Source organism: Giraffa tippelskirchi, chromosome 3 (assembly GCF_054371585.1).
Source record: "Giraffa tippelskirchi isolate mGirTip1 chromosome 3, T2T-mGirTip1v1.2.pri, whole genome shotgun sequence".
Lineage (NCBI taxonomy): Eukaryota > Metazoa > Chordata > Mammalia > Artiodactyla > Giraffidae > Giraffa > Giraffa tippelskirchi.
In genome coordinates this window covers 80411179-80424545 of record NC_137277.1, presented here as the reverse complement: position 1 = coordinate 80424545, position 13367 = coordinate 80411179, and the positions used below count along the sequence as shown (strand labels likewise).

General features: G+C 40.4%; 1 protein-coding gene across 1 annotated transcript in view; it reads right to left on the bottom strand.

Moving 5' to 3' along the window:
• The window catches only part of TTN (titin), a 274932-nt gene that overhangs the window by 232643 nt on the left and 28922 nt on the right, over positions 1-13367 (bottom strand). Inside the window, exons 24-41 of the mRNA XM_081579499.1 lie at positions 13069-13313; positions 11737-11978; positions 11453-11617; positions 11185-11353; positions 9385-11078; positions 8961-9242; positions 8263-8529; positions 7892-8164; positions 7527-7790; positions 7173-7433; positions 5313-5573; positions 4308-4571; positions 3955-4215; positions 3577-3837; positions 2974-3234; positions 2323-2464; positions 2068-2233; positions 750-981 (exon numbers count right to left, since the gene is read on the bottom strand). Of these exons, the coding sequence (XP_081435625.1) occupies positions 750-981; positions 2068-2233; positions 2323-2464; positions 2974-3234; positions 3577-3837; positions 3955-4215; positions 4308-4571; positions 5313-5573; positions 7173-7433; positions 7527-7790; positions 7892-8164; positions 8263-8529; positions 8961-9242; positions 9385-11078; positions 11185-11353; positions 11453-11617; positions 11737-11978; positions 13069-13313 (5710 nt within the window). The remainder of the gene's footprint in view (positions 1-749; positions 982-2067; positions 2234-2322; positions 2465-2973; positions 3235-3576; positions 3838-3954; positions 4216-4307; positions 4572-5312; positions 5574-7172; positions 7434-7526; positions 7791-7891; positions 8165-8262; positions 8530-8960; positions 9243-9384; positions 11079-11184; positions 11354-11452; positions 11618-11736; positions 11979-13068; positions 13314-13367) is intronic.

The window sequence follows — 13367 nt, the reverse complement described above, 5'->3', positions numbered from 1 at the left end:
TACCACTAATACAGAAATTGTAATAACTGAACCATGACTGTTTGGTCTTCCAGGGCCCGAGGGAATGTCGGCAATATGGTTCATTTTTATGAAACTTGAGATTTCTCTTAGTGTTCCTTCGACTGTCTCAGGAGTATTTGTTCAGACAGATAGGACTCACGGTCAGGACAGGAACAGAGGTTGCATTTTCTCTGTGTATGGAGGCTAGCCTCAGACCTAGACCAGCCTCATTCAGCTCAAAGGTTCCTCATAAGAGAAGTCGGTGGTTTAATGTTGCGCCCCTGGTTTGGCAGCATGTGAAATTCCCCTCTGAAGTCAGAGCTCCTGGAACTCACCTGTGGCTCTCTAGATTCTCCCATGCATGCCCTGCTAGAGGTGGAAATGCCCCATTGCTTGGTAGTGCTACAAGTGCTCAAGCAGTTAGGGCCAAGGGCAGAGAACCAGAACACTGATTGCTCTACCTAGAAACCCACTTGGGGTCTAGTATAATTGACACACAGTGAAAGTTTGATAGTGTTGACCGACTGAATAAGAATCTAGCCATTAGGTGCTTCCTAGAAATGACATTTTAATCCCTTTTAAAGCTGCCATCCCTTTTCCACAGGTATAACATGAAAATACATGTAGCCCCAAACATACAAGCACCATGGGTTCTTGAGAAATTGCCCAGGGTCTACCAGAAGTTTAGTAAATTGAAGTGGGGGGATTACCACAGATGGATGAACAGACATGTTAACGTCTCTACCTACCATTGACATAGAGCGTAACAGAACTCCTGTTCCTTCCTGCTACGAAGGTGTATTCACCGGCATCACTGTGCCTGGTCTCAGAGATAAACATCCGGTGGATTCTTCTCTCCACCACATACTGGTGTCTTTCCTGAACTTGGAAATTGATTTCAATGCCATCTTTATACCAGTGGGCATCAACATCATCTTCATTGACCTCAAACTCAACAACAGCACGTTGTTTCTCAATAACCTTTTGATGGAGCAACAGAAAAAGAACACTGAAGTCCTGGTTTCCTTTTGGTTTTAACCCGTTTCTAAACCAGCTCATTTGAAGAACATGCCAAACCCACACATGATATAGGAAGTTGACTTGTTATAGTACCCTCTCAATTTTCTCTCCCTGTACTTGGACAGATGGAGCCCACACTTCTTTTGCAGAGAATTATGCTTATACCTTCACGGAGACAATGATTTCATCCTTAAATGTTTGCTTCTTAGTTTATCATAACAGAAATAATGACACTTTACATCCGAGGGCTGTTTTCACTGACAAAGCCCTTTTAAGTTACTACTCAATTTGATTTCATATGATGTAAACAATAACCTTGTGACTTAGGCAGGAACTATTATCCTCATTTTTTAAAGTGAAGAAATAAAGGCTCAGAATTGGACAGCAGAGGAGGGAAGACATATCTAGGTCATCTGAGTCTTCATTGAAGGCTTTTTCACTATGGACTAAATAAAGCCTGTAATGCCTGGCTCTTAGTAGATGAGCAACATCATAAGTGTGAACTCAAGTACTGCTTCTCTTCACATATTACCCGCATTATACCTTGTGGGAAGACTGGCACCCCTGAGGACAAGCTCTACACAGGCAGTCAAGAGCGAAGGTGTTTTCTCAGCATCCCTGCTAGGAATCCAGCTTTGCTCAGAGGGTGTATTCCCAGCCAAGTCCCTAAACAGCTGCCTTTCCACAGTAGAAGGCTTCTAGAAAAAGCCACCTTGTTCTGAATTCCCTGAATTCCAGTTGCTGTGCAAACACCACGATTTAAATTTCAGTTCTTTTCGAGCTGGTGCTGCTTGGCAAGTGGTGAAGTTTCTACAGCTGCTTTCATTAAAGTATTTAGACAGCTGCAGAGGACACACTTATCCCCTAAGTGAGAGGAAACTGTGACTAAGTTGATATCAGTATAAGAGTGTTAAGCCAGGGATAAGCTGATTTCATTTTTTTAGAAGACAGTGGTTGGAAAATTTTAAAGTCAAAAAATTAAGTGACAAAATGATAGATTAGGTGCTATTGATGATACCTCTAAAAACTCAGCACGTGGACAATTACCTGAACCTCCCTTTTAATGCTTCGGATGCGAACATCTCTGCCCTCGACAAAGAGGTTGGCACTGGACATGTTGCCCCCAGCCACCACTGTGTACTTCCCGGCGTCGGACATCCGCGTGGATGGGATCAGCAGGCGGTGGACGTACTTCTCCTTCTGTATCTTTATTCTGTGGAGGAAATGGAAAGTGGGGTTTAATGTATGACGACTCAAAGGAAACTGGGAATCACTGGGAGGGGGCACAACACACCAACGGACCTGTCCACTAGCTGCAGCTCCTGGCCATCTTTCATCCACTGCACGGTGATGTCAGGTTCAGAAACTTCACATTCAAACACGGCTCGCTTCTTCTCGAGAACCTTAATGTCCTTAATGTGTTTCCTGAATTCTATATGACGAGCTGGAGAATAGCATGTAAAAGAATTAACCTTTCTAACAGCTTTGCCAAGATATGATTACATACTATACAATTCACCCACTGAAAGCATACAACGTTAGGGGCTTTTGGTACACTTAGAATTGTACAGCCATCACCATAATCAATTTCAAGGCATTCTCATTACCCTCCGAAGAAACCACATATCCCTTAGCCATAACCTTCCAGACCCCATGCACTGTTCTTCCCGCAGACTTAGGCACAAATCTATGTCTCTATTGATTTGTGCATTCTGAACTTTTCCTGTAACTGGATTCATAAAATATGTGGTTCTTTGTAACTAGCTTCTTTCACTTGGTATAAGGTTAAGGTTCATCCATGCTGTAATATTTAGCAGTACTTCCTTATTATTACTAAGTAATATTTCATTGTATAGATACACTTTATTTATTCATTCATTAGCTGATGCACTAACATTTTATGTAGTGTGCTTGACATTTCTTTTTATGGATATGACATTTATGAAACCATACCTTCCACATAAAGAGTGGCTGTTGAGGTAGCTTTTCCAGCCACAAAGGTGTACTCAGCAGCATCCCCAAAGTGGACATTTCTGATGTTCAGTGAGTGGGTGAGCTTTTTGGTTCTCATCTGACACCTGTCAGTTGATTTGATTTCCACACCATTCTTTAACCATTTGTAAGAGATGCCTTCATAGTTCACTGTCACCTCAAAGGTAATGGTGTCTTTTTCTTCAGCATTGATGTCCTTCAGCATGGATGTAATCATGATTGCTGCAAAAGGGGAAGCAAATATACCCAAGGAGATTTCGTGTCAGTATGACATGGGTTATAACAGGCACAGAACAAAACCTTGGAATGTTTTTAGTATGTCTGTTCAAGTGATCACAGTTCAGAGAGGTACCGCTCTACAGGATTATGCCAAGTGACAGGGGAACAGAAAAAGCAAGCGATAGACACTGGAGCATCTTTATAGAGAGTCTCTGAATGCTATTCTAATCAAAAATTTTATCCAGATACCTAACTGAGTGTGCACACAGTAGATGAGGAAGAAAAAGTGTAGGCTATGGGGTGATGAGTCTACTGGGTATTCTATATACACATGTATTTACTTACGGGTCACTTTGAGGGTGGCGCTGACTTGGTCATTGCCACAGACAAATGTGTATTCTGCTGAGTCCTCTGTGCTGGTGTTCATGATGATTAGCTGGTGGAGTTTTCCCTGCACCACAATCTTGAACTTTTCACTCATCTCAATCTCCACGCCATTCTTCAGCCACATGGAAGGTACATTGAAGTGGGAGACCTCACACTCAAAGGAGGCAGTTTTGGTCTCGGGCACCTCAATGTTTTTCATGGTTTTTGTAATATGTAATGCTTGGGAAAAATCAGAGAGCACTCTGGTTAATATATATATATATATATTTTTTTTTTTAAGATGAAGCAAACAAATAAGACTACCTAGCAATGCTGCCAAGGCTGTCTCATACTTACTCTCCACAAATAGTTTTGCTTTGCATTCCAGTTGCCCTACCACAGCTGTGTATTCCCCAGCATCCGAGGGGGAAATATGCTGCAGCATCAGTTTGTGGACCTTCCTTTCTGAGACCAGCCTGTGTTTGTCACTCGGCTTAATCTCTACATTCTTGTGGAACCATTTTACTGGCACTGTGTCATGGGAAACGCTAACTTCAAAGGAAACGGTGGCATTTTCCAAGGCAGTCACATCCTTTGGCTTCTTAATGATCTTGACGGCTGATGGGGAAAGATGAAGCCATTTAGTGATATGCTTCACTTCATGGTAACCATGAGGTGGCAACTTACAAAGTGTTTCTAAGTCAACTTACTCTCAACGTGCAGTCTGGCACTGGCTCCCAGCTTTCCAAGCTTGAAGCCATAAACAGATTCATCCACCACGGCACAGTTTTTAATTCTCAGGGAGTAAACTGTTCCTTTGACTGAGATAGTGTACTTGTCATTGGATTCCAGCACAACGCCGTTTCTGATCCACTGGACACCTTTTACGTTAGGGTGTGTGAGCTCCACCGTGAAAACAGCATCCTGTGTCTCTGTCACCGTGAGGTTCTTCAGAGTCTTCTTAATTTTGACAGCTGAGGACAAATTTATGATTGGTGTAGGAAATAAAGATGATACCATCAAGTACGAGAATTCCTGAATAAGACTGTTACCTGGTCATCTTGCAAATGAATGGTTATCAACAATTTTCGTAGTTATGCAGCATCTCCAAAGTTTTTAAAATAAGACACTTTGCGATTACTCTGGAAAATCTAGGACCCAGTTTGAAAAGTACATTGTACAATGATTTTTCTATGAAGTTTATATAGCTCTATACTGGGCTTCCCTGGTGGCTTGATGGTAAAGAGTCTGCCTGCAGTGCGGGAAACCTGGGTTCAATCCCTGGTTGGGAAAGTCCCCTGAAGAAGGAAATGGTAACCCACTCCAGTATTCCTGCCTGGAAAATCCCATGGATGAAGAAGCCTGGCTGGCTACATTCCATGGGGTCACAAAGAGTAGGACATGACTGAGCAACTTCACTTAGCTGTATACCAATAGCTTAATCAACGGATTAGAGAAGGATGAAAGAAGACTAGGGAATAAGAGCATCTAATTTGCTGTTTCATAGAGTTGGAACCCAAGACATGGCTTCTTCATATAAACTCAGAAGCAATTTTGCACCTGTGGTATATGGCTCAGAAAGTTCAAGAATTTATAATGATTTTATGAAATGAGGATTTATGGCACCCAAAATGATTACACTATTTGACTTTTAGGATAACTGTCCAAAACGCAATATGATTTGAAATGGACCACTCTGTTGTTATATCACTGACCTTCAACTTTGAGTTTGGCAGATGTTTTGGAAGTGGCCACCTTGTAGGTGTATTCTCCAATGTCATCTAGTTTGGTGGCAGCAATGATAAGTCTCCTTTTGTGGCCATCAGATTCACTTCTGATGGTTTTACTCAGTGGTAGATGTTTGCCATCTTTCAACCATTCGCCTTCAGAATCTGGGTTGGCAACTTCACACTCAAACACAGCTTCCTGGGACTCAGCTACAGTCTGATCTGTGAGTGGCTTAGAGATGGCGCCCCCTTTGGAACAAGAGAAATACAAGTGTGAGTCTTTAAAAAATATTTTAACAATAAAGAAATCTTCGCACAATTATATAACAAATTTTAAAACATAATTTTGCACATCATGAAAATTTCTAATAAAATTATTTTTACCCACACTGAGAAGATATTACAGAAATCTCTCATTCTAAGTAAGTATGTATTCTAAGTATGTACCCAGGGAAGCTATTAGAATCAGGAAGGGTTTGCAAATGGAAAAGCAACTGTTATACAGAATTCTGAGAACTCCAATGTGAAGCACACTTCATGAATGGCCTGTAACTCAGTTTATTCTTCAAAAGCATTCTGTTTAGTCTCCTAAGGATGGTTTCCTTAAAATATGTCTAATGCTTGACTGGAAAACAAATCTGCTCAACAAAATTATATCCTCAACGTCTCTAGAAGATTGGGGATTCCCATATACTGAAAGTCACTGTCATCTCTTCCATGAAGCTCCAGTGCCATCAGCTACCGGCAGAAATAATTATTCCTTCAGCAACTTAGTTGCTAATGTATCCGTCCCTCTCTGAATTGTGAATTCCTCAAAAGAAATATCATGTCTTATTCATTTCTGTGTCCTGAGTTCCTAGGAGCTTCTGGCCTGTATCAGTTACTTTAAAAATGTTGGGTGAGATCACATACAGGCTCAGAGTTTTTTCTTGTTTTCACACATTTAAAAACACGTAATTTATATTAACTGTATCAAAGTGCAGAATCTGAAATTTTGTTTCAGAAGTTTTCATGATCAAATCTCTGAGGAAATTATATAATGTGATAAAGTACAAACCATAAAAATTTTTATACCAAAGAAGACACACTATTCCCATTTGACTTGCTTATATACTAGATGCCACGAACTGTATAATTTAACCTCAATGTCATATTCACACTTCTCAAAATCTAAATTGTAATGCACCAATTAATGATGACTTCTAGTTTTTTCTTGACAATTGGTTTAGACTTTTGATTGCTTATTTTAAAGCTAGTGACTTCTGCTGAGAATGGTTTACTTCATGTTATAGGAAAAAGACACACAGACACACACCCACTGAGGTATATTTTTAAAATATTCATTGGGCCCAGTAATAGTGTGAAGGGAACAAAAATGAATGAAACAGGGCAATAAAAAAATGAATACATCTTTACAGTAGGAAGGTTTAAATAAAACTTGATCCAACAAGCAAAACATTCATTCATCAATCTATCATCTACAAAGTATTGGATTATATGAAGATGAGAAAGAAGCAACTCCAGACTTTGGAGGTATCTGCTCAAGTGTGGGAAGAAGAAATGGAGAATAAAACAAATATACGAATATGGGTCATGAAAGAAACACAGAGTGATACTGTGGTTGGAGGAGTCAGATCTACAAATGAGAAGATCAAGGAAGGTTTTGCAGAGGAGAGGGCATTTGAGTTATGACTTCCTGGAAGAATATTTCGAATTTAGGCTGATGGGAACAGTGTTGACGGGATTACTGGTTGACAACAACACAAGCAGGAAACTGCAGGGAATAAGAAAGGAAACGGGCAATGATTTCTTAAGTTAAAAGAACTTATAATTTATAAATGTCCTAACCTGCCACGGTAAGTTTTCCAGATGTCCTATTTTCTCCAGCATAAAATGTATACTCTCCTTCATCATCTTTCATCATATTTAGAACTGTCAACTTATATATTTTTCCATGAGCTTCAATTTTATATTTAGAACTGGGTTTGATTTCCTTGTCCTTAAAATTCCACAAGACATCAATTCCTGAGTGGGACAGTTCAACTTCCAAGACCACATTTTGGGTCTCTGTACAGGTAAGGTCACGAAGACCTCTGATAATTTTAATTTCTGGGGGAAAAATATAATCATCACTTGGTTACTATTACACTGGGGAAAATAGAATGCTTAAGACAATATTAAGTGAGATGGAAGAAGTCTTACTTTCTACAGACAGATCACAGCTGGTTTCAACTCTGCCAACCACCAGCTTGTAAGGTCCTTCATCTGAAGCATGGGTCCGGTTAATCACAAGTCGCTGCTTAGTGCCTTTGACAATGGCATGCACGCGATCATCAGGCTTGATTTGTTCATCATTTAAGTACCATTTAACAGAGGTCACATCAGGGACTGAGACCTTACATTCGAGCACAGCCTTGGTGCCCTCAAGAACATTAACATCTTTTAAAGGTGTTATCACATCAACACCTGCAAAACCACACATACAAAAGATTTGTGAATACAAATTTTTGTTGGAAATACATGCTCGCTTGACAGCGTAGATATAAGACTGTGTAAGTTGCACTCACTGTAGACAGAGACGCGCCCATGGGTCGACAGTCCAAGGGAAGGGATGGTGAAGGAGTAATGGCCAGCATCCTCCTTCGTCATGTCTTCGATAAGCAGCATGTGTGACTGCTTGTCTATCACAATGTGAACCCTGTCGCCTGGCTGCACTTCTTCGCCATCTTTCATCCAGACACCTTCCACATTCTCTAAGGAGACTTTAACTTCAAGCTGAACAATGTCACCCTCGCAGACTTTTTGATCACTGAGTCCTTGTAGGATAGCAATGGGGCGGGCTGTGAAAATATGGGGAGAGAAAAGAACGTTATGACCATTTATTATCAATAAACCATAATGATGCTTGCTATAGGCTGAAAAGAAGGAGGAGGCTTACGTTTCATCTTTAGTTTACAGGTTGTCTTTTTCCCATCGACAACAAAGCTGTATTCTCCCTGGTCCTCTTTGGTCACATCCTTGACTGTGAGGTTCTGACGTCCACGGCGAGATGTAATTGTGTACTTGCCATTGGATTTAAGCTCCACACCCTTATGATACCATTTACCTTCTATATTTTCCGGGGTTATAATGCATTCTAACTCCCCTGAAAATGATTCTGGAACCTCTATGTCCTGAAGTTCTTTCACAAACTCAACAACTGCACCTGAATTATGAGATAAGGAGAAGTTAATTTCTCTGGAGAGTTACGTATCTAGACTTAGATGAAAAATTAAATTTCCTGTAAATCTCTTATCTTCCCTATCCTATCAGGAATATTCTTAATATCTAACTTATGGACTGAGAAATAAATTGTCAATAAAAGGAGTTATTTCAATTTTTAAATTATTTTTAATAAAGCATGGAATTATAATTCAAAAAAATTTTAAAAACAAGACATCAAAATAACCCTCACTTTAAAAACCTCCCAATTGTCAATATTCTTAATTAGTATTATACAGTCATGATTCTTGGTATGAAGCTTATATTTAATTCATAGGTAATTCTTTTTAGGAGGTGAAAATTGCATAGGTAATTTTATCACATAATAAAAGTAACTCTAAAACTTGAGTAAACAACAAAATCATTATTTACTACCTTCGACAATAAGTTTAGCTGTTGTTTTCACGTTTTCATCTTCCACAAGCACACAGCTATAGTCTTCAGCATCAGATGTGTCAATTGTCAGCACGGAGAGGAAGTGAACTTTCCTGTCAGAATGCATCCTATATTTATCTCCTGTGTGAATCTCCACACCATCTTTATACCATTTCACTTTGACAAATGGCTCTGAGGTTTCACATTCAAAAGTTGCCATGGTGTCTTTTTCCTTAGCAACAACATCTTGTAATTCCTGTGTAAAAGTGATCAATTGCTTGGCTACAAGAGAAAAAGGGGGGGATAAAGTACATTAAGTTGAATACACAATTTGGATAATGGAAAAGAAAATTAAGACAATACACTATTAGATATTCACAGATAAATAAAAATAGATCCATCAAATGAAAGAAATTCAAATTACCCTGGACAAGTAAGAATGCGTGGCTTGAGGTTTCCCCAGCAATATTGATGGCTTTCACCATGATGCTGGCAGAGTCCTCAGCAGTCACATCTCTTATGACCAACTCACAAACATTGTCTTCGGGCCAATACCAGTAGATTCGGTCAGAGCGCTCAATCTTCACACCGTTTTTGTACCACTCACATTCAGGATCAGGTTTTCCCACCACTCTGACGCGGAAGTGTGCATCAGATCCCTGGCCCACTGTTTGGCTTTGGATTCTTTCGAATATTTTGGGGGCCTCCATACTAGGACTTAATTCAATTTTGTCAGGTTTAAAAGTTGGAATAGTGATTTTGCCTTCTTCAGCAAGGGCTTTCTTCTCCTCTTCGGTTAGCTCCTTGGTCCAGTGGAGAAGTTCTTCTTTTGTCTTCCTTAGAAGCTCTTCATAGGATTCATCCTTCTTACGAGACTTGAGCTCCACAGCTGTAATGGCTTCATAATAGCCTTCCTCAGTCCTGCGCTTGAACTTGCTACGCAGCTCTTCTGACTCTTCAGACACTTTTTCATGGGTGATTCTTTCAGCCCTTTTCAGCCTCACAATTTCCTTGGTTTCAGTGGTGTCAACAGGTCTGTCTACTTTTTGTACTTCAAACTGAAGTTTCCCAGGTTCATGGACGTGAAATTCGGGCTTTGGCTCAGGGGCTCGCCTAAGGACAGACCTAAAATCTTCCCTCTGTTGGATCTCAAGCTTTACTTTATGATCTATCACACCTTCAGGGTTTTCTGCGGTGACCTTGACTTCACCTGTATCATAAGACTTGCAGTCCACGATGTCCAGATAATGAATGCCATCATAGCGGACTCTGAACCGTTTGCTTTTACGGATGAGCTGCCCATTAAGGTACCAGTTAACTTTGGGCTGAGGGTAGCCTGTTACCCGGCAACGGAATCTGGCGGTCTCCCCTTCCAGTACTCTTACTGGTTCTGGGAACAAGACAATGTCTGGCTTTTGCTTCTCTTTTTGATCAGTTGTCACACCAGTAAGGGCACCTTCATGAGCCATTCGCTCTAATTCTTCAATTCTCTGTAAGCCTTTCCTCCCCTCAGGCAATTGAGATTCCTCCACAAGACTCTTCTCATCTTTGACAATAAGGGTAGCAGATGTGTGATCTGTTCCATATTTGTTAGTAGCTCTGCAAGTAATGACACCACTGTCTCTGGAATACGCCACTGCATAATCAAGGCTACAATACCCAAATTCATTGATCATGCGGAGCCTGTTGGCTGCTTCCAGTGGCTTTCCATCATGGAGCCATTCCACCACCATCGTTGGGTCACCAATTGGTGTCAGCCTGCATTCAAAGTGGGCAGGCCCAAAGCGCTTGAGTCTTAAGGAAGTGAGTTTTTTCTTGAAAAATGGTTTCTGTTGCTTTTCTTTGTCATAGAGGTCACCCTCTTCCCACTGCTCTTGGCCATATCGCAAATGGAGAGGCTCCAGTTCTGGAGCTGCAATCTCCTTTGCTCTATATGTCCCTCGTGGGATGATTAATCTTCTCTCTGGCTCAGGCTCTGCAAACTCAACTTCAACATTTACTTTGCATCGTGTAGTGTCTCGGCCAGCCTTATTAATAGCAGTTGCAGTGTACCAGGCAGAGTCTTGGCTGACAGTGGAATCGATTTTAAGGGCAGCTTCTCCCTTGGTTCCTTCAATTCTATAAAAAGTGGAAAATAAATCATCAATACAGAAGTAGTTGTTACTTCCTTGAGTATTGGATTTGTGTAATGAGTTTAGTTTTATTATTTTTCAAGCAAACTTACCTGATTTTGGGATATTTATGAGGTACAATGATTTCACTGTTTTTCAACCACACGATGTCAGGATTGGGGTTGCCCGTAGCTCTGACTTTCATTTCAAGTCGGGAACCTTCCTTTATGTTGAGATTCCTCAGTTTTTCCACAAACACTGGTTTTACCTGATGTTCCACAGCTGAAAGAAAAAGGTTGTGATTCTGAGTGAGTAGGGCTGAACTACCTGTTTAAAACCCAAGTGATAAGGTTATTTATTTTGAATCTTCAGAGTAAATACCTTCCACAGTTAAAATCACTGAAATTGAAGATTTCCCTGCCCTGTTTTGGGCAACCACCGTCCATTCCCCAGAATCATCGGGGCTTGCAGGGACAATAAGCAGTGACTGGGTGCCATCTTCTTTAACGACTACTTTATGGGTATAGTCATTGACAATTTGCTGGCCTATCATACAAATAAGCAAAAAAGAAATCACGTTAAAATAGTTGTTTTTAAAAGTTGTTAGACACACAGATAAGTTTATTTTTACGTTTAATAATTTATTAGCGAAAACTTACACTTACCATCATGAAACCAGAAGGTCTCGGGCATGGGTCGACCCACAACCTTTAAGTCAAATCTGGCAGTCTGTCCTTCTACACACTTGAAAGAAGTAGGTTTCAACACAAAGACTGGCTTATACAGTCTCTCGAGTTGTGACTCATCTGTTTCCTCCAGCCTGCGTCCAGGGGACATCCGTGCAGGGGACATCCTAGCAGGGGATATGCGTATCGGAGATCTGCTCACTGAACGTGGAGAGATGGATCTGAAAAACAAAATGCAAAAAAGAATATTTTTATGAGGCATAGAGAAAACTCACCATAATAAATTTCTTTCTTAACATTATTTTAGAATTTACTTTGTATATTAAAAGGTACCTCAAACTCATTGGGATCCAAACCGGAATACATTATTATTGCTCCCAAAACTATATTTGTCTATACCATCAATCCCAGTCAGGAATTATTCAACACAGCCGGGAACCCATCCTCAAAATCTTAGACTGGTCCTTAATACTGTCGCTCCCTCACCAACTGGATTTAATGAGTTACTGAACTTTTTTGGTACAACTAACAAAATATTTCAATAAATGTTGGTTGGTTAAATACCACCAACATAAATATGGAAAAAGAAAAATAACTTACATACCCCAGAAGAGGAAAAACAAATAAAAGATATTTGAAAAAAGTCCCAAACCCTACATTGTAGCCAGATTGGCTTGGATTGGATTTCAAGTTCTGGCACCACCACACAGGCTGGGTGAACTAAGGCTATTTTCACAGGGTCACAGAAACTTAGTGTTCTCACTCCCAAAATAGCAACAATAATCCCTCCATTGCACGGTTGTTGTATAAATTAGTGATGTGTGCTTGTGTTAAGTCGCTTTAGTCGTGTCAGACTCTGTGCGACCCTATGGACTGCAGTCCACCAGGCTCCTCTGTCTATGGGATTCTCCAGGCATGAATAGTGGAGTGGGTTGCCACGCATGCATGCTTGCATGCTAAACTGGTTCAGTTGTGTCCAACTCTGTGTGACCCCATGGACGGGTTGCCATGCTTTCCTCATAAACTAGGGATAACACATGTAAAATCAGATGTTAAACAACTCTTTACAGCCTTCACTATATTAGCTATGGCACTGGCAAAACAGATAATATGATACATGATGAAAGATGCTTTGCTCATTCTACACAGGGGTAAAAAATAAAAATTGGGCAATTGCCAGTACTGAGAATGGTAGACTTCGGGTTATTTCAGCCTTCATACCCCCCACGACATGACAGCAATTTGCTACTGAGATATTTGGTGTTTTAAACAATTTAAATACTAATCAACCTGAATTGTTATGAGCCTCACCTGATTCTGCTCACTGGCTCTGGTGTGGGTATGTAAGTTGGAGCACTAAGAGGGGCAGCAGGCTCCACATACAATTTCCCTGAGCAAATTGCATTTCCTTTAATATTGCTGGCAAATGCAGTATAGATGCCTTCATCTTCCGGAAGAACAACAGGTATTCGCAGACTAGCTCTGCCATCTTGTAGAAAGTCCATATGGTATCTCTCTCCATGTCTGATGCGCTTGCCATCTTTATACCATGCAATCTGCAAATAATATCATGCACATGTAAATAAAATTTAGATAAAGGAGTTACACTA